Source organism: Sabethes cyaneus, chromosome 2 (assembly GCF_943734655.1).
Source record: "Sabethes cyaneus chromosome 2, idSabCyanKW18_F2, whole genome shotgun sequence".
Taxonomy (NCBI): Eukaryota; Metazoa; Arthropoda; class Insecta; order Diptera; family Culicidae; genus Sabethes; species Sabethes cyaneus.
The window spans coordinates 205,022,134-205,048,615 of NC_071354.1; the positions used below are offsets into that span (position 1 = coordinate 205,022,134).

The 26,482-nt window shown below is 38.8% G+C and overlaps 1 protein-coding gene across 1 annotated transcript in view; it reads left to right on the plus strand.

Moving 5' to 3' along the window:
* Positions 1 to 19,250: 19,250 nt before the first annotated feature.
* LOC128736896 (agrin) overlaps positions 19,251 to 26,482 on the plus strand; it is a 182,817-nt gene continuing 175,585 nt past the window's right edge. Inside the window, exon 1 of the mRNA XM_053831397.1 lies at positions 19,251 to 19,373. Coding sequence (XP_053687372.1) covers positions 19,301 to 19,373 — 73 coding nt within the window. The 5' untranslated portion in view covers positions 19,251 to 19,300. The remainder of the gene's footprint in view (positions 19,374 to 26,482) is intronic.

Below are 26,482 nucleotides of genomic sequence, written 5' to 3' on the forward strand. Positions count from 1 at the left end.
TGGTCGCGTTTATGTTGGTTCTGTGGAGGATGTGTGCAATTATGTTTGCTTCATAACATTATGTAAGTTGGTTTCTTACCTTGAGTAAGACAGGCAATCGGGAGGGAAATCGTTTGACGATTGAATAATCTGTCATCTATTATTTATGAAATATGAAAAATGCCTGATCCTGACAAAAGTCAATAGCCAACATTCCTGCAAAACGTATTCATCGTAAATTAGGAAAAACACACAATTTACACTGTTCATCCTCCGGTAATGAAAGAAGATTTATTCAACCAGATCATCTAATCATCGTTGAGTAGCAGCACCTCGCAAATTGACGAGCATCACCGGGTACTCTGGCAAATTGCGATCGCAAATTAGCGCTACTATAGTGTACGGACTAGTGGAAAATTATCGCTGCGCACATATGCATGTTATTTAAGCGGAAAATGATAGACAGTTGGATGTGCGCATTAATTTCTCTTACCAGCGTCATCGCCATCGGATCGCCGCAGCCGCCGCCGCCACCGTTGACGATCGTCGGCCGGGTGCGCTGGCGGCTACGGTCGATTTACCATTATGATCATTGCACGCGGTAATAAACACCGATTAAAATCACATTCCCGATAATCGATCATTTTCCCTGCTTACCTACCTGTCTTTAACCGTGGATGAACCGATAACTGTTACTAATCAGATCAACATTATCATCGCGTTGGTTCAAACAGCGCCGCGAATCGACGCAGTAGGCAAGCGTTATTGTGCCCAGCTGCTGAAACGAGAGAGAAAAAGTGTGGTTAGTTTCTGTCGAATCGGAAATAAGGAATTTTATAGTGTGATTTAAACTTAGAAAGATAAGTGCTCAAAAATCAAGCTATGAATTTAATTGCTTTTTTATTAATTTATGGTTTAATAATGATTCAGATAACCAACTTCAGCATGATTATTTCTAACTATACTAAATCTCTGCTCAATTATCGATGACTACTCAAGATTTAATTTTTAAATCATATAGATACAGCTAATTAGATTAAAACCTATTAATCCGTTGTTTTAGTCCCTTCGTTGCTTAGTCTATTTAACATTTGGTTTGAACACACGGAAAAGGCAGCCATTTGTTTATTTTGCGAGTATTTTATTATTTAAAGTGACTTGAGTGCAAAAACTGTCGTGGAGCGCCTCGACGTTGCTCAATATTGCTGCTTATAATAAGACCGTTAGCGCAGTCCTACGTTAGCCACTACCAAGTTAGTTTTCGTGAAGGTGACCAGTTCAGATGTTTACCCTGCTTCAGTTACCAGTCCAAGGAATACAACTTGCAGACTCATCTACTGTTTGGTGACTTTAATGCTATGTACGATTCAGGCAAACAAAATGAACTATGCAGGACAGAGATCGTGAAGAGCCAGAACAACTATTTCGGGCTAATGACACACGCAAGTTCTACGAGAAGGTGAACCCACTTCGCAATGGCTACACTCTGAAACCAGACATGGCTAATAACCGCTGGCAACGGCACTTCAGTGGATAATTTCAAGGATTTGAAACGAGAAGAAGCTACCGGAAGATTGAATGAAAAGTGTAGCTTGTCCTTTCGGCTAGATAGCTGTATTTGCCGCGGCATTACGCTGGTCAACGCCGTCTACAAGCTGCCCACCCAGATTTTGTTACGTCGTCTGATACTAACGCGGCTGATCAAAGCTATCCTGAAGCGACTGATGTGCTACGTGCGTGTTTTGGGGGCACTCTCGAGTCCTTTCGAATCGCGCAGAGGGTTGCGGCAAGGTAATGGACTGTCCTGTATGTTATTCAACTTCGTTATTGAAGGTATGGTCAGGAGAACGGGTATCGAAACGAGAGGAACGGCCTTCAGCAAGAGTAGCCAACTCCTAGCCTTCGGAGACGACCTCGACGTCATTATTAGAAACCTTGGCAAGGCGTAGGCAATCCACGCAAGATTAAAAACGGAGGCTAGGAGGATTGGGCTACAAATCGATGCGTCTAAAACCAAATATAAGGTTTCCAGAGGTTTGCCTCCACGGACAGTCACTATCAGTCACGAGCTTACTTTTCCATTTGCAAGACGCTTCGATCAAGAAGCATACGTTGCTGCACAAAGTTGACGATGTAAAAAAGCAAAGCCATGGGTTTATACCGTCTTTAGACATTACCCTTCTTTATTGACAGACTTCGCAGCCGGCTGTTAGAGTACAGGAAAATTACGGGGCCAGTGCAACAATCCTACTGACTCTAACTAGCAAGCACCGCCTAGCCGAGATTCGAACATACGACGACTGGCTTGTTAGACCAGCATCGTACCTCGAAGCTAGCTGGACGGCTATGTTGACGATGTACAAAACGCCAATTAGACCGGTAATGCTGACGACGGACTTGGCACAGTAACTTTGCTTACGGAAGACATATGTGCACTTGCCGTATTAGAACGAAAGGTATCGCGGACTATTTTTGGCGGAGTACAAACGGATAGCGGAGAGTGGCGTAGGTGTATGAACTATGAGTTGCAGGCACTATTTGGAGAAATTCCTATCGTTCACCTGGCGATAGTTGGGTGACTACGGTGGGCCGGCCGTGTCGCAAGAATGCCGGACGACTATGTGGTGAAATCTGTGCTTTTCACGAATGCCACCGACACACAGTGATCAAATTTTGAAAAAAAGCGGACATTAGCAATTGGGTAAAAAATTCATACTTTTTCAAGGGTGGTGTCTTCGGAGAAGTTTAATAATAAAATATAGCGCACATTTTTCAATTGATTTTTCTGAGATTCCTTTGGAGATCTCCTGATGGAAATATTTTTTTTAAGATAAAATATAGTACTTTCACCTAATGGTTGTCTGGTTTGTGCGAAGCGGCCCGAAATTGAAAAAAAAAAAGTTTTTTAATATTGCTTTATTTTTCATTTATTTTATAACTTATTAAATATGCGTCCTAGCTACAAACAGTCTTCAGTTAAAATGTGTATTTTAGCATACTGAATAACTTTGAAGAACACTCGAAAGCAGTAAAAAATCGTGTGCAAAGTTATTGAGCATAATTTGTTTTTAAGCGCTCTTTTTCAACACATCATTATATTTCACAACCGGTAACAGATAGATAGTTAATATATTCAACAAAGTTGCTTATTTTAGTATGTTCTGCAACTTTTTTAAGAAATTTTTTTTTTTTGTAATTATTTAAAAACACAAAAGTTCGTAACACCCTAATAGATGAATTCACGGTCACCCTGATATTCCACCGAGAGCCGGAGTGGCTCTTGCCGTATCAAGAATTCCTCTCCATTGTAATCGGTCCTAGGCTACTCGTCGCCAATTCGTTGCGCGTCTCGACACACGCAAGTCGGCTTCACCCTGGTCGAGCCATCGTGCACGTTGAACCCCTCTATTCCTGGTGCCGGTGGGACTCTTGACGAGAACGGATTTCACTACACAGTCATCCGGCACCTTGCGAAGTGGACGGCCCACCGTAGTCTCCCAACTTTCGCCAGGTGTACGGTGGGAATATCTCCAAGCAGTGCCTGTAGCTCGTGATTCATACGTCTCCGCCACTCTCCGCTTTCCGTTTGTACTCCGCCAAAAATAGTCCGCAGCACCTTTCCCTCAAAAACGGCTAGTGCACGTATGTCTTCCGTAAGCAAAGTTACTGTCTCAAGTCCGTAAAGGACTACCGGTCTTATTAGCGTTTTGTACATCGTCAGCTTTGTGCGGTGGCGTATGCTTCTAGATCGAAACGTCTTGCGGAGGGAAAAGTAGGCTCGATTTCCATTTCCAGCTTGAATGAGTCGTTGGATCTCCTTACTCATATTAGGTCATTGCAAAAAATTTCAAAAGTTTTTGTCAACCCCCCCCCCCGCCTCTTGGAAATTGGCTTGGAGGGGGCAAAAAAAATTTTTTTTGTAGGATTTAAGTTAATTTTTTTTATAAAATCAATTGTCTGTGGGTTCTACAGCCTGAAAAACTCGAAAAATGAGTGTACGAGTTGAGTTAATGCTCAATGGATCTGGAAGATCTCGCACATCACTCCGATACATAAAAAAGGGGCTAAAGCTCATGTGGAAAATTACCGAGGAGTTACTATTCAATCGGCAATTCCGAAGCTTTTTGAGTCGTTAGTTTACAGTCGCCTTTACGATGATGTGAGTAGCCGTATCTCTCCTACGCAACACGGATTCCTGAAGAAAAAATCTGTCATTACAAACCTTTGTGAATTCAGTTCTACAGTTACAGATTACATTTCAAAAGGTTTTCAAGTGGATTGTATATATACAGATATGAGCAAAGCATTTGACGCTGTCGACATTAATAGTATCTTGGAGGCGGTTAAAGATTTCGGCATTCGTGGCTCGCTGTACAACTGGGTAAAATCTTACCTCAAATATAGAGTACAATTTGTAAAAATGCGTGGCTACAAATCTCGTTCGTTTACTGTGCACTCAGGAGTACCACAAGGCAGTCACTTAGGACCATTGCTATTCGTGCTTCTGATGAACAAATTGCCTGGTGCTATCTTCCATGCAACTATACTGATTTACGCAGATGATGTGAAAATCTTTTTTCCCATCAAATCCATTGGTGATTGCATGAAATTGCAGCTTGATTTAGGTCATGTGGGAAGGTACTGCGAATTCCGTGGATTGAAAGTAAATACCAACAAGTGTTCAGTTATGATCTTCACCAGAAAAACCAACCCTGTTATCTTTGATTACGCATACCAAGGAAATGTGGTGCCGCGAGTTGAATATGTTCGTGACCTGGGGATAACGTTCGATCGCTCGCTTTCCTTTAGTAGGCACATTGACAATGTGATTAAAGAGAGTCTGAGACTTTATGCACTTGTCAGAAGATTTGGCCGTGATCTCGACGACCCTTACGCAGTACTTTCGATCTACAAGGTCCTTGTCAGAAGTAAACTGGATTTTGCGAGCGTTATTTGGCGTCTTCAGTATATAACGCACATCCAGCGCATCGAAGGCATCCAGAAAAGGTTTGTAAGATTCGCTTTCAGGAATCTTAGATGGAACGGAGAACAGCTTCCACCGTATCACGATCTGTGTTCTCTGGTGGATATTGATACGGTCCACTCGAGACATAAAATAGCCGACATAGTATTCTTTTTGAACATCCTCTCAGAACGAACAAACAGCCAACCTCTGAGCAGTCGGTTAATATTTAACGATAGTGCAGTCACACTCCGACAACGCAGGACCTTCGAGCCGCCTTTTCGGTCCAGAAATTATTCGCAGCACGAACCTACTTCTCGCTTCATGAATTCTTTCAATGCACTGCAGCATATTATAACCATTGGCATGAGCTCGGGTGTGATTAGGCATAGACTTAGTTTATACTTCAGAGGACAATTACGTTAACTCTAGACTATTTATTTTATGACTTGTAATTTTTGTAACTTTTGTAACCTGTAGAATTAGATTTATTGTCATTATTACTTGTATAGATTTAAGAATGGGTAAAGGGCTTGAAGCCTATATTCGAAATACATTCAATTTCAATTTCTAGCACGAAACAGAAATGGAAATTCGAACAATGGAATTGCCGAAAATCGGAAATTTTTTTCTTTCGTTTTTTTCTTTTTTCGTAGATTTTTGCAGGGAAAATAATAACGTATATATTAAAAGCAAGAATAGATTTGGTTTTCACATTTAAACTTTAAGTAAAAATGCCTAAAATCAATATTTTTTTTCTCGATTAAAAAAATCTCTTTGTTTTTTTTCGCCACCTCCCCCCCCCCCCCCTTCAGTGGCCCAACACCGAAAGGACAAAAACTCTATAAAATATTTGTAATAGCCTTACTGTCGGCGGTGACCAGAGATCCCAAATATACGAACTCATCAACCACTTCCAGTTCATCACCGTCAATAGTCATTGCCCGTGAGAGGCAAATGCTACTTTCTCGGAAGCCTCTTGCTACCATATATTTGATTTTCGACGCATTAATTTGTAACCCTATCCTCCTATCCTCCGTATTTAGTCTGGCGTAGATTGCCTCCGCCATCCCACGGTTTCTAGTAATGATGTCGAGGTCGTCTGCAAAGGCTAGGAGTTGGCTGCTCTTACCGAAGATCGTTCCTCTCGTTTCGATACCCGCTCGTCGGACGACACCTTCAATAGCGATATTGAATAACATACAGGACAGTCCATCTCCTTGCCGTCACCCTCTGCGCGATTCGAAAGGACTTCAGAGTGTCCCCGAAACGTATCACATAGCACACATAGCCCATAGCATATAACTTGTTCCAGAGTAGCTTTAATCAGCCGCGTCAGTTCGTCCGGAAAACCGTACTGGTGCATTATCTGCCAAGCTATTCGCATTCAACGGTATCGCATGCTGCTCTGAAATCCACAAAAATATGACGCGTGGGTACGTTGTACTCTCGACATTTCCGGAGGATTTGTCGGAGGGTAAAAATTTGATTCGTAGTAACACGGGCCCCCATAAAGCCCACCTGATGCTGCGCTACGAAATCTCTTTCTATTGGGGATAGACGACGTAACAAAATCTGGGAGAGCACCTTGTAGGCGGCGTTGACTCCGTAAGTAACAGAGCACATCTTCAAAACACGCAAAGGCAACGGCAATTGACTTACCTGAAGTTGCTACGTGCAAAGCCTTGAGGCTGCGCTGCTGTGTAACGGAAAGATAATCAAAGCCCCTGGCCCAAAACCTCAAAGCGAGTACACGGAACAGCTGTATCGCTTTTAGGAAACGCGTAAATTCTACAAGAAACTGAACATATCTCGTAAACGCTTTATACCCCGAGTCGAAACATGTTGAGGTAAAGACGGAGGGATCCTGCCGGATGAACGTGAGGTGACCAAAAGACGGCGCAGGAGACGGGATTCCAAGACAGCAGGGAGATTGAGCACATCAGTACGGCGGATGCTGGTGATGTACCGACTTCCTTAATAAGTGAAGTAATCGAATCCATCAAACAGTTCAAGAACAATAAAGATGGCATCGCTGTCTGCACCAACTGATAGTTAGGATTTGGGAAACAGAACAGCTATCGGAGGAGTGGAAGGAGGGGGCAATAAACGACTATTCTTAACACCACTTACCACAACGGATCGACAATCGGTGATGGTTCAAATCTTCGTGTTGCGGCAGATTCTGCAAAAGTGTATTGAATACTAAATCCTTACGCACCATCTAATCATAGATTTCAAGGCCGATTATGATACTACCGATCGTGAAGATCTATGGTAAATTATGAAAGATAATGGCTTTCCCGGGAAGCTGATAGGACTAATTAAGGTCACGATGGAAGGTGAACAGTTCTATGTGAGGATATCGGACGCGGATATCAAGTGCGTTTGAAACACACAGAGAACTGCACTAGGCGATGATATTTCCTGCCTTCTGTTCAACATCGTGCAAATAAGAATTATGAACATTGTCAGAAGGACATTCCAGGTATACCAAGCTGAAACGGGAACCAGAGATATAAAATCAAATACCTACCGGTTTACGGGAGGAACCCAGCTCGATCGAACCCGCAAAGGCAGTAGTGCGGTAACCGACGGAGAAGAGTTCGAGGTGGTGAACTAATTAGTAGGTACCTCGGATAGTTGATGACGTCGGATAACAACTACATCAGAGAAATGCGCAGACGTATTCTTGCCGGAAATCATGCTGACTTCGGACTCCACAAGACCCTAAGGTCTTGTAAGCTTCACCATCGTACCAAATGTACCATGTACAAAACGCTTACAAGACCGGTAATTCTTTACGGGCACGAAGCGTGGCAATGCTCGACGGAGACTTAAAAGCTTTGCCAATTTTCGTACAACCATGCTTAGAATCATCTTTGGCTTGGGATGTGAGAACGGTGTATTAAGCAGAAGGATGAACCTCTTCTGTTTATTTGAATGACGACACGAAGTTGTATATTAAAATACCTGACGCGGAAGATTTCAAAGCATTCCAAAACGATATAAATGTGTTCAGCACATATGGTGCAACAAAAACTTAAACGGGACGCTAGAAAAGTTAATTCAATAAAAAGCAGTAGAAAAATTAAAACCTATGAGGTATACATTCAAACACCAATTGGATCAGTTTAAACTTCAACCCACAGAATTGACAGTCAGTCCAAACTCTAGGTCATATTGGCTTGCTTTATGCTACAACGAGTTACCTGTTGGTCTCGTTCAGATGGTTGGTGTTGGTCTAGTCGTTTACATAGTGTGTCGCTAACATAGTGTATCAGATAATAATCAGTAAAACGGCAGTTGCATATATAGGCTGCATCGAAAACGAATCTGGCGTATAACACCTATAATTACATCGCTCTCCGAATGAAGCAGTCAAAATAGATTAAGTGTCCCTCTATCAGCTGTCAAAGCTAATTACCGTACCCACATGTCACCGCCATGTATGGAAACTGGTGGTGATTAATTCGTAACTAATCCAATATGGCACCGGAACAAGTTTGCCTTAGTTTTCGTGAATAAATTCTAATATACTCATCCCACCGACTTTCATAATTTGCTATTGTACCGCGGCACGTCTTCACCGATGGCGAACGATAGCGGAAGGCGTTCCGGATCAGCTGCTAATTGGCTGACACCTCTTCGCATCCGCGTCGTGGACTGTGGTCCGCGGGGAAGAGAAAACGCACTATCGCATTCCCTCGAAACCGGACCGGCGCTGCTCAATGTCACCGACGATTGGCATGTATGTACTCCGGAATTACGCTATCAGCTAACTTAATTATAATTTGCATAATCGCAACTGACGGGGGGATACGCACCAAGCCAACCAGTCCAGTCGAGTCGGGTTGCTGAAGATGATCTTCAGTGGAGCGTTGAAAATAATCACTGATGTTGTGTAAGATGACCGAATGCAAGTTATGGACTCTTCTCGGTGCCTTCGGCAATGGTCAACAACCTCCAACGGGATCACTAAAGAGGACGATAATAAGTAGTCGGTTTTCCAAAAACACTTTTTCTTTCGCTAAGGAGGAATGAATAGTGGTCAAATCCTACCCGCCCCTTTTTCTCCCGCTGACCGGTTCGTGGTTCGATGTTGGTTTGTTGCACTATTCCTATTTTGACCACTTCAGCAGTCAATTTGTGCTTGATGCCGTGTGAAGTTCGACTAGTATGCACTTACCACTGGAGTCAATCAATTTATTGTCAGCCCAATCAATCAGTTCTAGCTGAGCTGAATGACGAACTGCGGCAATCGTCGTGTTTTGTGTCCCATCGAATCGTCGTCGGCGGGCACAGGAAGTGTGTTACCGCAAGACGCAGAGTGAAAGTGAAATTGAATTGATTAGTTCATTTTAGCATCGGATTTGAGACAGGTTCGCAACCTGATATTGTGTGCCTTGGGGGGAACTGCGTTTTTACGCCAATTAAAGCAAACCTGCCAAACCATGTAAATGGCGACGTCTGCGAATCGGTTACGACCGTCTTGCAAATATTACACTGCCTCGTGCCAATGGAATTCGACCATCAAAGCGAAGCCTCTGATCTTTTAATGTTTTTTTGATTACCACAGCTGGGTTATTTTCACCACTTCCTGTCATTCTGCGGTCAACTATCGCATAGATTAATGGAAAATAACGATGTCGACGATCGCGGATATACCGACTGGATGGTTGGAATTAAAATGTTAACGAGCAATATCAGCTTCAGAGATCAATATGAATTCCGCATTGCAAACGGTGTTCGAAAGTCATCCAAGAATCTGATGTATTTCCTAGGTGAAAAATTGCGTCAAGAACCGCAGTATAACGTGTTATGTTACGAGTACTTAGTCCAAAGTAGGTCCCGTATTAATGGATGAACAGTAAGCACATGCTGACACGCAGTCACAAGAAAAGCATTAATCAATTTCTCTGCCTTTCTTTTCGGTTTTTCTATTTGCCGGCGCGATGTAGGCCTAGCTTACCGCGGTACGGTAGCAATTCTTCATTGGTGCCGCCAAACATCGAGCATCGAACACCTCCAGCTTCGAATGATTCCGAAACGCCGCGCTGGTGGCGGCTGTGGCGGCAGCGGCGACGGCGGCAACAGCAAAGCAGCAGAAGTTATTACATATGGGATATTCGCATAATTTATGGGATACCACAGCTATTCAGGTCTTCGTTGTCCGATTCCGATTCGTAACTAGTCCCGCAAACTGTAAGTTAACCGCCAAGCCGCCAATTGCAGTTTATGGTATTGCAGCTATTTTAATTAACTATTGGAGCATCGATGGCTGGCAGCGGCGTGTGGCTTCCGTGCGACGATGGGGAAGCCAGCCGGAATTAGCCGAGAGATTCGATGGAGTTAGAAAATATTTTGTATGGTTTTGATTCGGTAAAAGTAAGATATTTATTGCTTAATTGCGTTTGATTAACTTTAATGTGAATTTGTTACGGCTACTTTATTTCTGCGATGTTTTTCCAACCTATTCAAGAATTGGTAGTTGGTTTAATTGGCTTTTAGTTTTGAACCCATGTAGATACTTATTTTTGTGTGTATCCGACTATTTATTTAAATTAAAATAGTTTCCGATAAACTTGGTAGTATAACTATTCAAGAAACTTGCTATAAATATATCAGAGGATGTTTCAATCGTCGTGAATCGGAGATAGCTCGATGACTTTGACTGAATTTTGATTCATTTGACAGTAGCGTTTTACCCAAAATTTAGCAAAGTTATGTATAGGACATTTGTAGAACCACTTATAATCTACAAATTTTCAGAATAAAGTTTTGGTGTATCCGTTGTAGTTACGACGCGACAAAGCTATTAGCTTATAGATACGGCAAAACTTTATTCAGCAAAATTGTAGATAATAACTAGTTCTTCAAATGTCTCATATACATATAAGTCGACCTTACTTTTCTCTCCGCAAGACGCTTCGATTAAGGAGCATACGCCGTCGCACAAAGCTGACGATATACAAAACGCTCATCAGACCGGTAGTCCTCTACGGACTTGAGACAGTAACTTTACTTACGGAAAACATAACATCATAACAACATCATCATCATTATCATCATCATCATCATCATCATCATCATCATCATCATCATCATCATCATCATCATCATCATCATCATCATCATCATCATCATCATCATCATCATCATCATCATCATCATCATCATCATCATCATCATCATCATCATCATCATCATCATCATCATCATCATCATCATCATCATCATCATCATCATCATCATCATCATCATCATCATCATCATCATCATCATCATCATCATCACCATCATCATCATCATCATTCGCGGGGTTCGCGAAAAATTTTGGCAATAGCGGCGGACAATGCGTTCCTTGCATTAAACACCAAATTTAACAGCCGTCACATTTTTACAAATTTCACAAGTTAATTTGAAATGTACGCATTGGTTACAAGTTTTTGTATTGTCTCCGCCCATTTATTATGCTTTTACAAAACTACTCGAGCTCTATATCCTAAGTTCACCTTTGAGAAAATTGATGACAGGAGTGATAGCTCTCCAAGTCTGCGGAGGGAAGGGTCACTCACAGGGGAAAGTTTTTTCCAATGGAGCTGAGTATTCATTTCCGGGCGAGCTGTCATCTGTGTGACCCCGTCAATTTTACGGACAGAGGGGTCACTCAAGAGAATTTTTTAAATGGCAAAAAATATGCGTTTTAAGCATTTTCATTTAAAGTTTAATCGTGAAAACCAAATCTATTAAAGCTTTTCATATATACTTTATTATTTTCTATACAAAAACCTACAAAAGAAAAGACAAAATCTTTTCAAAGAAAATTCAAAGAAAATTTTTCATGCCGATTTTAGGAAATTTTATTATTCAAATTTGCACATTTGTTTCGTGCTAGAAGAGTAACCACTCCGTACCATCATGTTTTGAGTTCTTTAGGCTGTAGAGGCCACAGACAATTGATTTTCTACAAAAAAATTCGGCTTATGTCTCACAATTTTTATTGCCCCTCGATTTTGCAAGTCAATCTTCAAGGAGGGGGCGACAAAAACTTTAAAAATAATTTACAATGGCCTTACCTGTCGGTGACATTCAATCGAGCAGACGAGCAATCCAACACATGTCTAGCAAAGAGAAAAAGAATCCACATTGTATACATTCAGGATGAAATGTCGCCACTTTGTGTATTGTTAAAAGCAAAGCCTAGGCGCTACATACCTTTATCAAAACTTGACCTACTGTTTTTATACGACAGACTTCGCAGTCAGCTGTTAGAGTACAGGACAATTGCAGGGCCAGTTGCTACGATCCTATTGACTCTAACAGCCTCTCTCAGCTGAGATTCGAACATACGACGAATGGCTTATTAGGCCAGCATCATACCTCGAGGCCAGCTAGGAGGCTGACGGCTCTGTGTATAGTTACTCTATCGCAAATGTATGGCTGATAATACTCCAAGTCTTCAGACGGAGGGGTCACTCATACATAGCCGCGTTCAGCTACGTCGAAAATATAGCCAAGGTACTTATTACCATACGGTGAGATTACTGAGGGAATTGTTACCAAAACGGCTTATTGTTTAAAATCGGAGAGGTTCCGAAAGCTCGATTTTAAAGTTTCGGATTCCTTAAAAGGCAATCACTGTCCCCGAGTGAAGTAGCATGGTTGATATTGAAAAAAGCTGAGACACACACCCCGTTTCCCATCCGAATTTCCCCTCACAACCCACTGAGCAGTTACAAGCTGGCAAGAGTCATTGTTATGTCCGACGGCAGAGTTTCAAATGCAATTACCGATAGCACAAGGTTTCGTAGGAATCTATCAGGCGGGCTTCACGGGAACTCGTACCACTGCAGACCAAATTTTTACCGGGAGTACAACGTTCCCACGCATCACGTCTTCATTGATTTCAGAGTAGCGTACGATACAGTCGATCGAAACACTGAAAATTTTTGATATTAGGCTGAAAATATTGACTAAACGAAGGAAGGGACCCTAACCCAGAACTCCCAATATACGGTTGAGCATGTTATCCAATTACACCACCAAGCCACCTTCTATATCTACATATCAAGTTTTTTACACTACTTTCGTACCATGTAGCCATAGCTACCGCTGGCGATGATGGTAGCAGACCAAATGTCCCCAAGCATAAAGTATGCCACAAAAACGACAAAAGATAACACGAAGTGATATAAAAATCGAACAAAAATCAAACGAATTATAAAAATAATTTGAAAATACTTCACAAATGACACTGAAATAAACTAAACAAGTATAATAATAGAGTAATGTTCTGATTTTGTTAGGCCCAGGTTGAATTTTGGGCTGATAAAATGGGGAAACTGACAAAATCGGGAAATTTTTTCCAATATTTTTTAACAATTCAAAACTTAAGACCTTGCAATATCGAAGACTTATACTAAAAATTAAATTTTAACCTTCAATTGGTCAACCGAAAGCTCAATGAACCGGGCACAGCACACTGCACTGGTCCAGAACCTTTTTTGGTGCGCATTACCTTCGAGCGGGACAACTTGGTTTTAGGTTTATGGAACATTTGGAAGAGTTTCTTAAAATTCACGGAATTCAAATTTTGATTAATCCCCCTAGAGGTGCAATAAAAAAATTTTTTTTGTTCAGTTTCAATATAACACATTCATGTGTTTTGCAAAGTTTTACAGCAAATTATTACAAGAAATTTTGCTGAAGACAGTAACCTGTAATCAGCAAAGGTAGAAAAATCCTATTTCTCATAAATTAAAAATCGTTAAAATCAGTTATTCTATTTTAGCTGTTTTTGTAGTTGTTGTATGACTTTTTCCTGTTTTACAAATAGTAAAAATACACAACATTGCTGAATATGGTATACCTCTATCTTTGCTTATTTAGGAACTATAGAACTTTTACTACAAAAATACCCTAATTTTCACCCCGAATTACTCGCAAGAAGGCATCATTTTTTTTCAAAAATTCTCCCCAGAGAATCAGAATAGTTTCAAGCAGGCTGCAAAGTTTTATGAATCATGTTTAAAAGCACAAAATTTAAACAAAATTTATGGGCTGACAAAATCGGGATAAAAAGCTGATAAAATCAAGAGCAAAAAAATGGGGGGTAGACCAAATCGGGAGCTAACAAAATTTAAAACATTACTGTATCAGCAAGATTAATACAAAAACAGCACAAGATGGCGTAAAACTGATACACTTTCACGTCTCAATTGTCTTTATTATCACAAAAATTATGGGAAACCATAAGAAGATATAAAAGACTATTAAAAATTTACGAGTGACAAAAAAATTACTTCAAAATAACACATAAATAACAAAAGAAAAATGCAAAAACTGACATCAAAAGTCGCAGAAGCACCGAAAATGACCAAAATAATCCATCAATACAAAAAACATAACACAAAGATTGCACAAAAATGAGTTACATGTGTTTTAATATATTTTACCTCATTATGGTGCTGACGTTGTCTTTATTTTTACTCACTTCATCCATTGAAGTCTTTACTCACATTCATCCAAGTAATCTTGATTTACTTTGTTTCGTTTCAGATAAAATATAAGTTTATTTTCAGCAATTGTGTTAATACCTCAGTGTAACCCAATTTTAATCGCAATTTGGTCTAATTTTATGTCAGTTCAGGGTGACAAAAATTTTAAACATAATAACAGAAGTCGTTTTTACGTTGAGGTGATAAAACTAAGTGGATAAAAATGAAAATATTCTAGCATGAATTGAGAAATATTGAAAATTTGAAACATTATAAGTTTGTAACATTTTGGCTCCCAGTTGGCTTCGAGGTATGACGCTGGCCTAATAAACCAGTCGTCGTATGTACGAATCTCGACTGAGAGAGTCTGTTAGAGTCAATAGTATCGTAACAACTGGCCCTGCAATTGTCCTGCACTCTAACAGCTGGCTACGAAGTCTGTCGTATAAAAACAGAATGTCAAGTTTCGATAACGGAATGTAGCACCTAGGCTTTACTTTAACATTTTGGCTTCATTCATTTTTTTTAAATTTGAAATTACTTTTTGATATACTCCTTATGTATGCGTAACAGTCGAGCTTCTAAAATCTGGAATCTTGACAAAGAAGAAGAAAATTTTCATACAATAGTAATCACTCGTCAACAAAATACTTGTGCACTGAATGTTTTTTGCAACTTTACATTTTATTACTCCTGATTTTACCCAAAATTTCTCATGAAGTTTTCTACATTGCTCTGTTACTTATAAGTTATTGGTTAGTATTGTCATGTTCCGATTTTGTCACCTCCCGATTTTGTCTATTCCCGATTTTATCCCGATTTTGTTAGCCCATAAATTTTGTTTAACTTTTGTGCTTTTAAACCTGGGTTATAAAACTTTTCAGTCTGTTTGAAACTGTTCTGATTCTCTGGGGAGAGTTTTTGAATAAGATGATGCCTTCTTGCGAGTAATTCGGGGTCAAAATTAGGGTATTTTTGTAGTACTATATGTAGTACTATACTATATTCAGCAATGTTGTGTATTTTTACTATTTGTACAACTTTGTAAAACAAGAAAAAATCATACAACCACTACAAAAACAGGTAAAATAGGAAAACTGATTTTAACGATTTTTCATTTATGTGAAATAGGATTTTTCTATCTTTGCTGAAGAGATAGAAGGTAGCTGTCTTCAGTGAAATTTCTTGTAATAATATGCTGTAAAACTTTGCAGAAAACATTAATGTGTTATGATAAAACTGAAGAAAAATAAATTTTTTATTGCACTTTTAGGGAGACGATAGAACTTTTAATTTTAAAAAACTCTTCCAAAGGTTCCATAAACCAAAGACCAAGCTTTTCCCGCTCAAAGCTAATGCGCACTAAAAAGGTTCTGGACCAGTGCACTATGAGATATCAGGCGGACAAAAATCAGAAAACTGACTTTCACTAATCCGCTTAATGACATTTTCTATTGATAGTAAACACTTCAATTAAGAAAAATCCAAAATAGCACGTCTCAATTGGATGTTGTTTCTGAGATAGAGACTGTCAAAGTTGAAAAGCGATATGATATATACGCTTTTTGCCATGAAAACACGTTTAGTTTCAAATCAATTTTTGAACCCTATTTTCAGAATTAAGTCTTATGTATTATATATCATTAGAAAGGTAATAAAATGAGCTTTCCGAAAAATAAACAGTTTAGGCAGCTAGAGGAATAAAAATAATATTAAAAAGCATGAGAAGAGGAAAAACATAAAATAATAAGAGTATTTTCTGTTTTGTTAGTCGAGAACTTTTTTTCTCCAGATATCTCCAGGTTAATTCCTTCTTCTGGGTTAAATCTCAGGTATATACTATCGAATTATGAAAGAATTACGTGCCACCATGCGCCACTCTGCGAAATATAGTGTTTTGAAAATTTCTAGTCACTATGGGAGATTTCAAGACTAAATATATTTCCAGCGAATAATACACACACACACACACACACACACACACACACACACACACACACACACACACACACACACACACACATGCGCGCGCGCTGCTCAGCTAACTGATCAACGTGAAATTATGTCAACAGAAGAAGCATTTAGTGTAATTATATTTAGAAAATGGGTTAAGCTGATTTACTGGCTTTAGTTTTCAGACGGTCGCATAATGCCTGCAATAGGGTTGATTATGCGACCTTTTGAAAACTAAAGCCAGATTTCAATATGAAGTAATTCATAGGAAGTCACCATCGAGATTTCCTTCTTACGACATTATTGGAACTATGAAGAAAACATGCGCCCCTCCTACTAAGTTCATCGAAGAAACGTCTTCAAAAATTTAAAATTTCAGTCCATATTGAGCGGGTTGAAAGTCCTAAGGCCTATTTCAAGACAAATTCTAGATCTACTAAACTTATGGACCAATTTCGGCAAATCTTATAAAGGACAATAGTAACTTGCAAATGAAACATATTGTTTGGAATTTGTTTGCGTCATGCCTCGAAGCCAACTGGGAGGCACAAACACAGAAACACATACGTGTATATATAAATTCATACATACATATATATATGTATATATAAATTCATACATACATACATACATACAGTCAGACCTTTGTCGATCTCATCGACCTGAGTTAAACAGTGAATGACACTCGGCTCTTTGGGCTTTGCTAAACAATCAGGTCTTCTACCGTGCGGCACTTTTTAAATTTTTCTTCTGGTCTGGCTTCCTTTTATGATTTTTTGATGAGTTTCAACTTAAAACCTTATTTCTTTAAGTTTGGCCATTGGTAAAAAATAATTGAGCTGAAAGGCCGATTTTGAAATTTTAAGCAATACGGGACTTTTAACATTTTATGATCGCCATCTTGTCCAATATAAAAAACATTTGCACATTTGAAGACATAATTTACAAACATAATGCAAAAAACAGATCGAAAATCGGTTAAGAATTGATCCTAAAATGGTGATTTTACCAAGTCATGTACTAGTTTTCCATATATGGAAAAGGCAAAAAGTTAAATTCTTTTCAAAATATGTTCGTGAAATGTTTGCAAATGTACTCTACCAACATATTTTAGTCATATCAACTAGCAAAACATCAAACATCCTAAAAAAAATTCGAAAATATTTTTGTCCGCCTGCTTGTATGGAAATCCCCCATAGTGCAGTGTGCTCTGCCCGGTTCATTGAGCTTTCGGTTGACCAATTGAAGGTGGATTTTTAGTGGAAGTTTAGTGGATATTACAAGGCCTTAAGTCTTGAATCTTGAAAAAATTTTCGAAAAAAAATTTCCGGATTTTGTCAGTTTCCCCATTTTGTCAGCCCAAAATTCAACATGGGGCCGACAAAATCGAAACATTACTGTATAAGTTAATATATTTGCATGGAAAAAGGTTTCCGTTCTATAGTTTTGGTCAACAAATAATATATCTCGCTCCCAACACCCACAACTGCTAATGAACATAACTTAGCACCGTACCAAAGGAGAAACAAAAGCATCAAAACAGATGCTGCAACACGAGCAAAACAAACCACGAAAGTGAGCTCCATCCAACCGTTGCCAGTAGCATTTTCCTCGCTGTCTTTTTGTTATGCTCATAAACACCCACCCGGTGCGGTACATACTGGGAGAAAGCACCACATGAGCATGGAGAGAAAACACAGAGAGAGAACATCTGGAGCATATATACGTACGCGCCAAATCATCTCCTCTCTTGCAGCATAAACTATGCTCGCAGAGTGCTCCAAACGCGCTGATCCAAGATCCAACCGCGACCGATATGGCCACGCGAGAGCAAGAGCGAACTCCATCTGCAGCAGCAGCAGCACCAGAAGCTGGTAACAGCCGTGCGGCAGCACTGCGAAGACAGCAAGCCCGCTCAACGCGGAATTTGCTAGCCAGCTTTCTCTATAAATTCCGTAAGCCTTGGCATTGAAAATTCATTCTCGGTTTATTTCTCCTTGGACTTGGATCCAGTTCCTTGAACTCTCGACGAGCCCCAACGAGCGGCAAAAACACGCGGCATCGCATTGCAAGTGTGACAACGACGAAACCTTTCGAGCCTCTTCTTCCGTGGTTTGTTTTCCTATTTCCAGTTTCGGCTTTTCCGGACGTTTTGTTTGTTGTTCAATTTGGCTGTGCTTGATTTTATTCGAAACGGTTCTACCGTGGAACGGATTTGCGGATATTTTGACCGAGTCAATTGTAAAGTGCAGTGCTCCTGTTGCCGGTTTTGTGCGAAGTGTGCCCGGTGATACGTACCTACGACGGTGGTAGAAGGGAAGAACATAACTCAGATATTACCCCGGCAGGAACCTGTTTGTGAACCGTGAACGGTCGGATCGGGTTGCATCTCTTCGTTTAGTTTAGCAGACTTGTCCGCCTGCCTGCTTGCCTGTCGCGAAGTCCGGGTTGGATTTAAAGATCACTATCTGGTGCACCGTGTAGAGAACGGAAAAGTTGGAAATCTGATTAAGGAAAAGCTCTAATTAGCAGTTGCAACAGTAGCAGCAATAGAAGAGAAGTGAAACGGACCGCAGACGCAAAAAAAAAAATCGGAAGTTTGAAGAGTTATCACTGGGATCTCGAGTGTTCGCAGAGTTGCAAGTCTATACTTTTCATACTGCAGTCAAGTGTTTGGAATAAATTAGAAATAATACAAAAAAAAAAGTGCAACGACTGAACAAACGAAGTCTGACTAGTTTAGTGTTTGGTGCTGCAGAAGCAAGCATCAGCGAAGCATAGCAACCAACGCGCATAGATTCATCTTCCTATCTAGTGCAACAGCAGCAGAGGCAGGCAGGCAGCAGAAGCGAATAGCAGCCAGCGGTGTTTGGAAGTAGTGCGCGGTGATCCAGTTCCCGGAACGATGTGGAAGTCAGTAGCAGTAATACTGGTGGCGGTGGCGGCGCTTCTCCTGATCGAGGCCAGCAATGCAAAAGGTGCGTTGAAAAATCGTGGCCGCGTGTGCACACGCACGCGGTGCAGTTCTATTTTTATATCCAGACGACAGCATATCGGAAGGGAAAAACAATAAACGGAATTAAAAGTGAAATTTGCATAATTTTTGACTGTGACTGTCGGTGATAGGCGCGGTGCATAATGAACGAGCGCGAATTGAGCCCCCGGGGGGGAGAATGGTTGTGCTGGGTTTTTTATAGGTACATACTAACTAACCGACGAGGGAAGCGCGGTGCATTCAATTATGGCATTTTAGCAATTCTAACAGAATTTTGATTCGCTGCAGAAGGCAAGCGACTAAAAGCGATCTTCCTGTGTGTATGATAATGTTTAGTCTGGCTTATTATCCAAATATATAAATGTTTATTCAGATGATGTGGAACGAATATCTTTACTGATGAGGTTAAACTGAAGTTTATGAAAATTGTTGAACTGAACTGTGTTTTTGTGTTTCTGTTTTTAATATTGGACAAATATAATTCTTGATCATTATCATTACCGCACTGAAAAAACTTGACCAAACCAATCTTTTCGAATAAGTCTTGACAAAGCGACACTCGAGCTCACAGCTCCAAATTTCCGGTTTTAGTTAAGATTATTCATCTAATTTTTCATTTTTCACATGCAGCTCTTCCTGAGAGAAAATTTTTCTTACTGGTTCATCCCATTATTCTAACAGTAATTTTATATTAATTTAGAGCTGTCCTCACTTCATTTAAATCAGTTTCGGTTCTCTTTTATTCAAATTAATATAGTACGGATTATATAAAGTAACAGAAGGCAACCTATTTACTAACAGAAAACAGACAACGATGAAATCTGCAAATCGTAGGCGAAATAAGCAGTACATAGTAGAATTTAAACCGGAAAAAAGTTTTGCCAAAGGCGCTTCTATCCTGGATTATTCATCTATTCATATATTTAATAAAAAAAAATCTTCTAATGACTTTAATTACATAAAAAAGTCTATTTTTACAATTTATCTCTTTCACTTTCGGTAGAGATTTTATCAATTTTATCTCGATGCACGATATTTTTGACTCTATTTTGATTCATTTGTCGTCACCACCTCAGCCAAACAGAGTTTCAATATGCTATGAATGGGGTATTTGTAGCATTAGTCATTACCTTTAATATTACCGAATGAAGCTCTGCTATATCTTTTCCATTCACGGTGCTATACGGCTACTACCCCGTTGATGATCAAATGAACGTTCACTTGCTATTTACGGGGTATTAGCACTGTAGCATCGTAAGTACAAACAAAAAAATACAGCAAAACAATATTCAGCCAAATTAGAGATGAGATAATAACTTGCTCTAAAATGGTACTTTCAAATGAATCAAATTTGAATTAAAGTGATAGTGCTATACCTGTCCAAATGTAAAGCTAATTTTGTAAATAGTACGCTAATTTCGTTCAACTGATATTAACAATTGTTTTTTAGTTTTATTCCTATTGGCTTAACTTTGTTTATTAGCTTCCGGTTTTAACAATTTTGCTTAAGTGCTGTTTTATGTTGTTACATTTTCCCAATTTGCGATGCTCTGTTGTAGATTATTACTACCGGTGTCTATGTCGAGAGCCAATTCAACAGTGCGGTTGTAAAACTGAAGTTTTACGTTAAATTGCCAATTGTAGCCCAGCTAAGCACACGTCTAGAGCAATTTGATGATTTTGATCAAATGAAAGTAAATTTTTTTTCTGCAAACCCGCTTACTATGGCAATAGATTAATATAAAATTAGTTCCCATAGCCATCTGTATGAAATTCCTCAATTCCAATTATTGCATACCTCATGCCCAAATGTTGCACAGCTTTTGTTTTGACTTTTGCTCATTGTTACAATTGCCAAGTTGTTTATTTGTGGACAAAACTACTTACGTATACTTCAGGATTACCCTAACATCCATCATGGGCCCGGAAACCTCGCAATAAACGGTGAAAAACGGGAAAAAGCGCGATACGGAAAACTACGGCTCCACTGATAAGCAGAAAACAACACCGCAGAGAAGAGAAGAGAACTGTCAAATACGCGATGCAGAAAAACAGAGGTTAGAATGTGTGCAGCGATAAAATTGAAAGGAGTGGCGCTCGATGTTCCAATTATTGAACTTACGAATTAGAGGCAATTTCTATTCATTTCTTGAGTATAGTAAGTTTCTATCAATCAGTGTGTCTAACACTCGGTTAAAGCTTCTTTTGTGAATCAATGTCTTTATGATTATGAAGAGAAAATCGTTTGGTAAAGGCGACACTGAGTCACATGCACATGTAATAAAATCTATTATTTCGCTTAAAAATTACGTTGATTTATAGGAAAAATCATTAAATTCGATGGATTATGAACAGGGAATCAAAATATCATCGTTCATACGCAGAACTAATCGACCAAAACGATGAGCGATAAAGCAATTATTCTCTAGCTATAAAACAAACATACGTAGCAACCAGAATGTATCACAATAACAAAATAATCGGACAAATGAATGTCCCTTCACACCAGTGAGAATGATAATTTTCGGTGAGAATATATTTTGACACAAACTCGCTCTCACAGCACACTTGTTGTTGGTGATGCAGGTATATAATAAAATATGTGTTTGTTGCAAGTCGGTTGGGTAAAGGCAATACCTTATCAGCAACTTGAACAAAAGGGATAAACAGCTAAAACCTTAAAAAAATGACTAGCTTGCCTTGATCCACAGTCTGGCATACAGTGCTACCTTGGTAATTACCAAACACGGCCGCTGTCGACACAGTGTGACATGATTAGGATTGCTTTTGTTGCGTACAATACGTATTGCATACAACAGTGTGTCTTTTTCGCAGGCGACAACGTGGATGCCATGAAACATCTGTATCTATGATAAACAGCTACGATATCTTGTTATTGTGCTAATTTCCATGCAATAGTGACAAACTTTAATCATACATTGTCGCAACATTTTGAAGTAGGGACAATATCTGTCTCTTGTACGTTTATAATTTTTGATTCCCTGATAATAAAATATATAGCCAATGTTATTGTCAAATTACATTTAACATAATATACCGTCGAAAAAAGGTACAAACACTGCGACGTGTGCAATAATTGGGTGGTGTGAAATAATTGGCAAATTACCCAAATTCAGCAACAAACAGTTGTACCAAAAATAGGTTTCTAAATTCTGTTATTTATAATCACAGAGATAAGGTTGAGAAACAGTGAAATTAAACTGAGATATACATGATGAAATGTAAACAAAATTGAATAGCAAAATTGCAAAAAAGAGGCAAATTTCGATACACAACAAATCCCGAAACAAAAGCCTATAAATATTCTTTATTTTTATTAAAGCAAAAAATTTTTATTATTAAAGCAAAAATAACACAAAAATGACCCCAAAATAACACCAAACTGACGCAAAAATTACGCGAAGATAACAAAAATAACAAATAAGTAAAATTGTTCAGGAGTACCTCAGGGTAGCACTCCAGGACTTTTACTGTTTTTGCTGATTATAAATGAATTATCCCGACTAATGCCACTTTGCAAACATTTACTTTATGCTAGCAATACTAAAATTTACACGATCATTCGTACCGGAATGGACTGCCTAAGATTGTAACAGAGCTGATCAACACGGACTTATCATAAGGATTGGAAAAAAGTTTCGCGATCCAGGTACATTGCGTATACTTAACGGCTCACTGGTGCGATCAACGCTTTTTCCGGAGTGTACGCCTTTACCGTGGAAAAGTCCGGACAATCTTCCACCTTGAGAGGACCTTTGCTTGTTGATAGGTGTTACTTCGCTGAAATAAAGACCCCAGCTAGTACCAACTCGTATTTCAATGTACGAAAACTATCGTAAATATCTCCTAACAAACTCGAAATCATAACTAAAGCTGGATAAAGCGGGATCAGGTTGATTTTCTGTCGTATATAATGATAATGACTGACATTCATACGATTTTCAGCACAAAATCGTAGAGTAGTACGGAGCGACTCGCGCTTAATCGGATATTATCGTATATAAATTCTTACATAGTCGTGACGCTCAAAATTATTCGTAATCACGTATATCGCCTCCAAAATAGTACGGATATGCCAATTTTGCGCATGAAATACGATTTATTTAGCATGTATATCTTTTATGGTTTTTACCTTTTTTATACATATGAAAGTACTAGCTGGGAATGAATAACATGATAGCCACGTCATAGGCACATAGAAATCATAGAAACCAACAGTAAATAGGAACACGGTGTACCAATTATGGTCTGCATGAACCAGTTGTTATTCCGTATTTTGTAAATATGTGATATTTTGTAATTTGTGCTGTTACAAGATTTTGGAAGCCAATTTCAACGGGGGGTTGGCGGTGGTCGAAAAAAAAACAAAGAGATCTTTTGAAATGAGCAAAAATAATATGGGTCATTCCATGCCAAGTGACCGAGAAAAAATTCAAACCTGTAATCGACCTTCACGGATTTGAACTAAATTTTGCCAGATTGTTCGTTTTCGGTCAGAAAGTAAAAATCCAAAATTTGGTACGGATCTAACATTCCCTCGATTAAAGGGAGCGCCTCCATTTTTAAGGAAAATACCCGATTTTGTCAAAACCTCTTATTTTCTTTTGCTTATATCTCCAGAAATATTAGGTTTAGAAAGATACTATTTTTGCAAGATACTAAATCATGCAAAATTATTTTTTTTTTTTGAAGCAGTAATTCTCTACGCAATGTAAAAATACTTTGGTTTATCGGAAAAGCATTTATACAGTATATAGAAAGGTTTCTCTTATCAGTGTTGCCAACTTTTCAGTTTCCCATGATGTTTCCCAGCATGATTACATTAATTAAGGGAATATTAGTCTGCTAGCAACAATAAAAGCAATAAACAAGGAAGGTAAGAGCTCGTGTCTATTAGCTAGATGAAAAACAGTTTACAAGGCTATGAATAAACAATTAACGTATATTTTACGCCTTTTTAAAGTAGGGTAAGAAACGAGTTAAGCAGTGTTACCTATTTTAATCAGTTGAACATAAATGATCCGAAAATGCACTTTTTTATTCATATTTTCAAAATCTTTTGATAGGATCATCTTCACAAATCACTTAACCATACATTTGATTCACACAAACACAATTTACTGGGTTTCCGACAAGAAATATGATGAATTAAAAATTGTTGTCCAAAAACGTACATTTTTCAGCTGCTCTTCAGCAATCGCCACCTCGCTACTAACGATTTCATCAAGTTTTCAGCACTGATTACAACCACTCTGAAAGTCAAGCACTCAATTGTCACATACCATATTATTCAGTCTCTTTTTTTTCTATTATCTAAGGCTTTGTCACTAGCCAAAAGTTTTATTATTTTCTAACAAAACTGAAAACAAATTCTGAATTGACGGAACCTGTTCACCACTAGCAGCAGCTGCAGCATAACTGATGAACTATCGTGTTGCCAAGACACTGTTTCGGTTCTGGAAATTAGAATTTTAGGTTTGAAATTAACTGAAACCTCCTATGGTGAAAACGTGGTTCAATACTTTCAAGAGAAATGTATGTTCATAATTAATTTTTCTTTATTAAAAGAACACAAAAGACAGCTTTTTCAATAATTTTCGAAGATTTTCTCAGTGATTTAATAAAGCAACGATGTGTTTCAATGTTATTTGCTTTGACAACACTGTTCTAAGCGGATCGTTTGTACTGCTATATGTTTACCTCTTTTGTTCTCCCACCATCCTTATGAACAGCGAGTGAGACGTCAAACTCGCAGTTTCCCATAAGAAAACCAGAGAATAAAAGAGACGACGAATACCGTTTGCCGAACGGTGCGGTGAGTGTATGCCCCGATAAACAATTTAGACAGATGGCATTTTACGCATCTATGCCGATACGCTATGCCGATTACGCATCAGATGCCGATTAGTAGGTCGCGGATAGGAACGCGAACTTACTGAATAGGAAGAAAAGTTCGAGGGATTTTTTAACGGGACGTAAAAAAATTCAGATTTCAGGATTGCTTAAAATAGCACCTTGCGGGTGAAAATGGGTTCGGTCTGTTCAAAATTAGTTCCGCCGCTCCAACTTTTAAAGCGAAAAATCAAAAGTTTAGCTCAACAATAGTGTCTTCCAATGGTAACAGCTTGAAGAACTAAAGATAGCAAGAAGATTGGTATGCTGATATCCCCCACTTAGTCAACCCATCGCTTGTAATAAGGTAAAACAATCAGTGACCCGCTTAGACTGCTTAAAACTAGTTCTTTACCCTAACGTTTCCTCATCTAGTGCTATAAATCAAACGAAAAACTGAAAAGCTGGCAACACTGTTAAGAAAAACCTTCCTATGTATTGTATAAATGATTTCCCGATATGGCAAAGTTTTACATTGCGTAGAGAATCACTGCTTAAAAAAAGTTATTTTGCTCTTAGTTTTACATAAAAAATAGGATTTTGCTTGCTTTAAAACGCTATATCTCGGGATCGGCAAAGAATACCTCGAGGCGATAAGTGATTCTTATGTAAAATAATCTGCAAAACACGATGAAGTTGAAATTCTTCAGTTAAAATTGTCTTCATTGAGAGAAAAATGCAAATTTAGTTTTCAAATTGAGTTTAAAAATATATGGTGCTCAAAGACAATATCTTTTTCGAATTCCTTGGGTGATTTCCTTTGAAAATGTGAAAATAGTGTCCTTCTAAACATAATATTGCCGGAGATATAAGCAAAAGAAAATAAGAGGTTTTGAAAAAAAGGGTATTTTTCTTAAAAATGGAGGCGCTCCCATTAATCAAGGGAATGTCCGATCGGTTCCAAATTTTCGATTCTTGCTTTCTGACCGAAAACGAAAAATCTGGCGAAATTTGGTTCAAATTCGTGAAGGTCGATTACACGGGGCTCGGACGCTTCGCGTGGAATGACCCATATGCATTTTATATATTTTTACTTAAAGCCTAAACTGGAAAACCAAATCAACTTAAAAAAATTTTTGACTTTTATCCCACAACTTTTTTTGCCGCCGATTTTTAAAGCCAACTTTAAAGGGAGGGGAGGGTAACAAAAACTTCGAATTAATTTTCAATGACCTTATC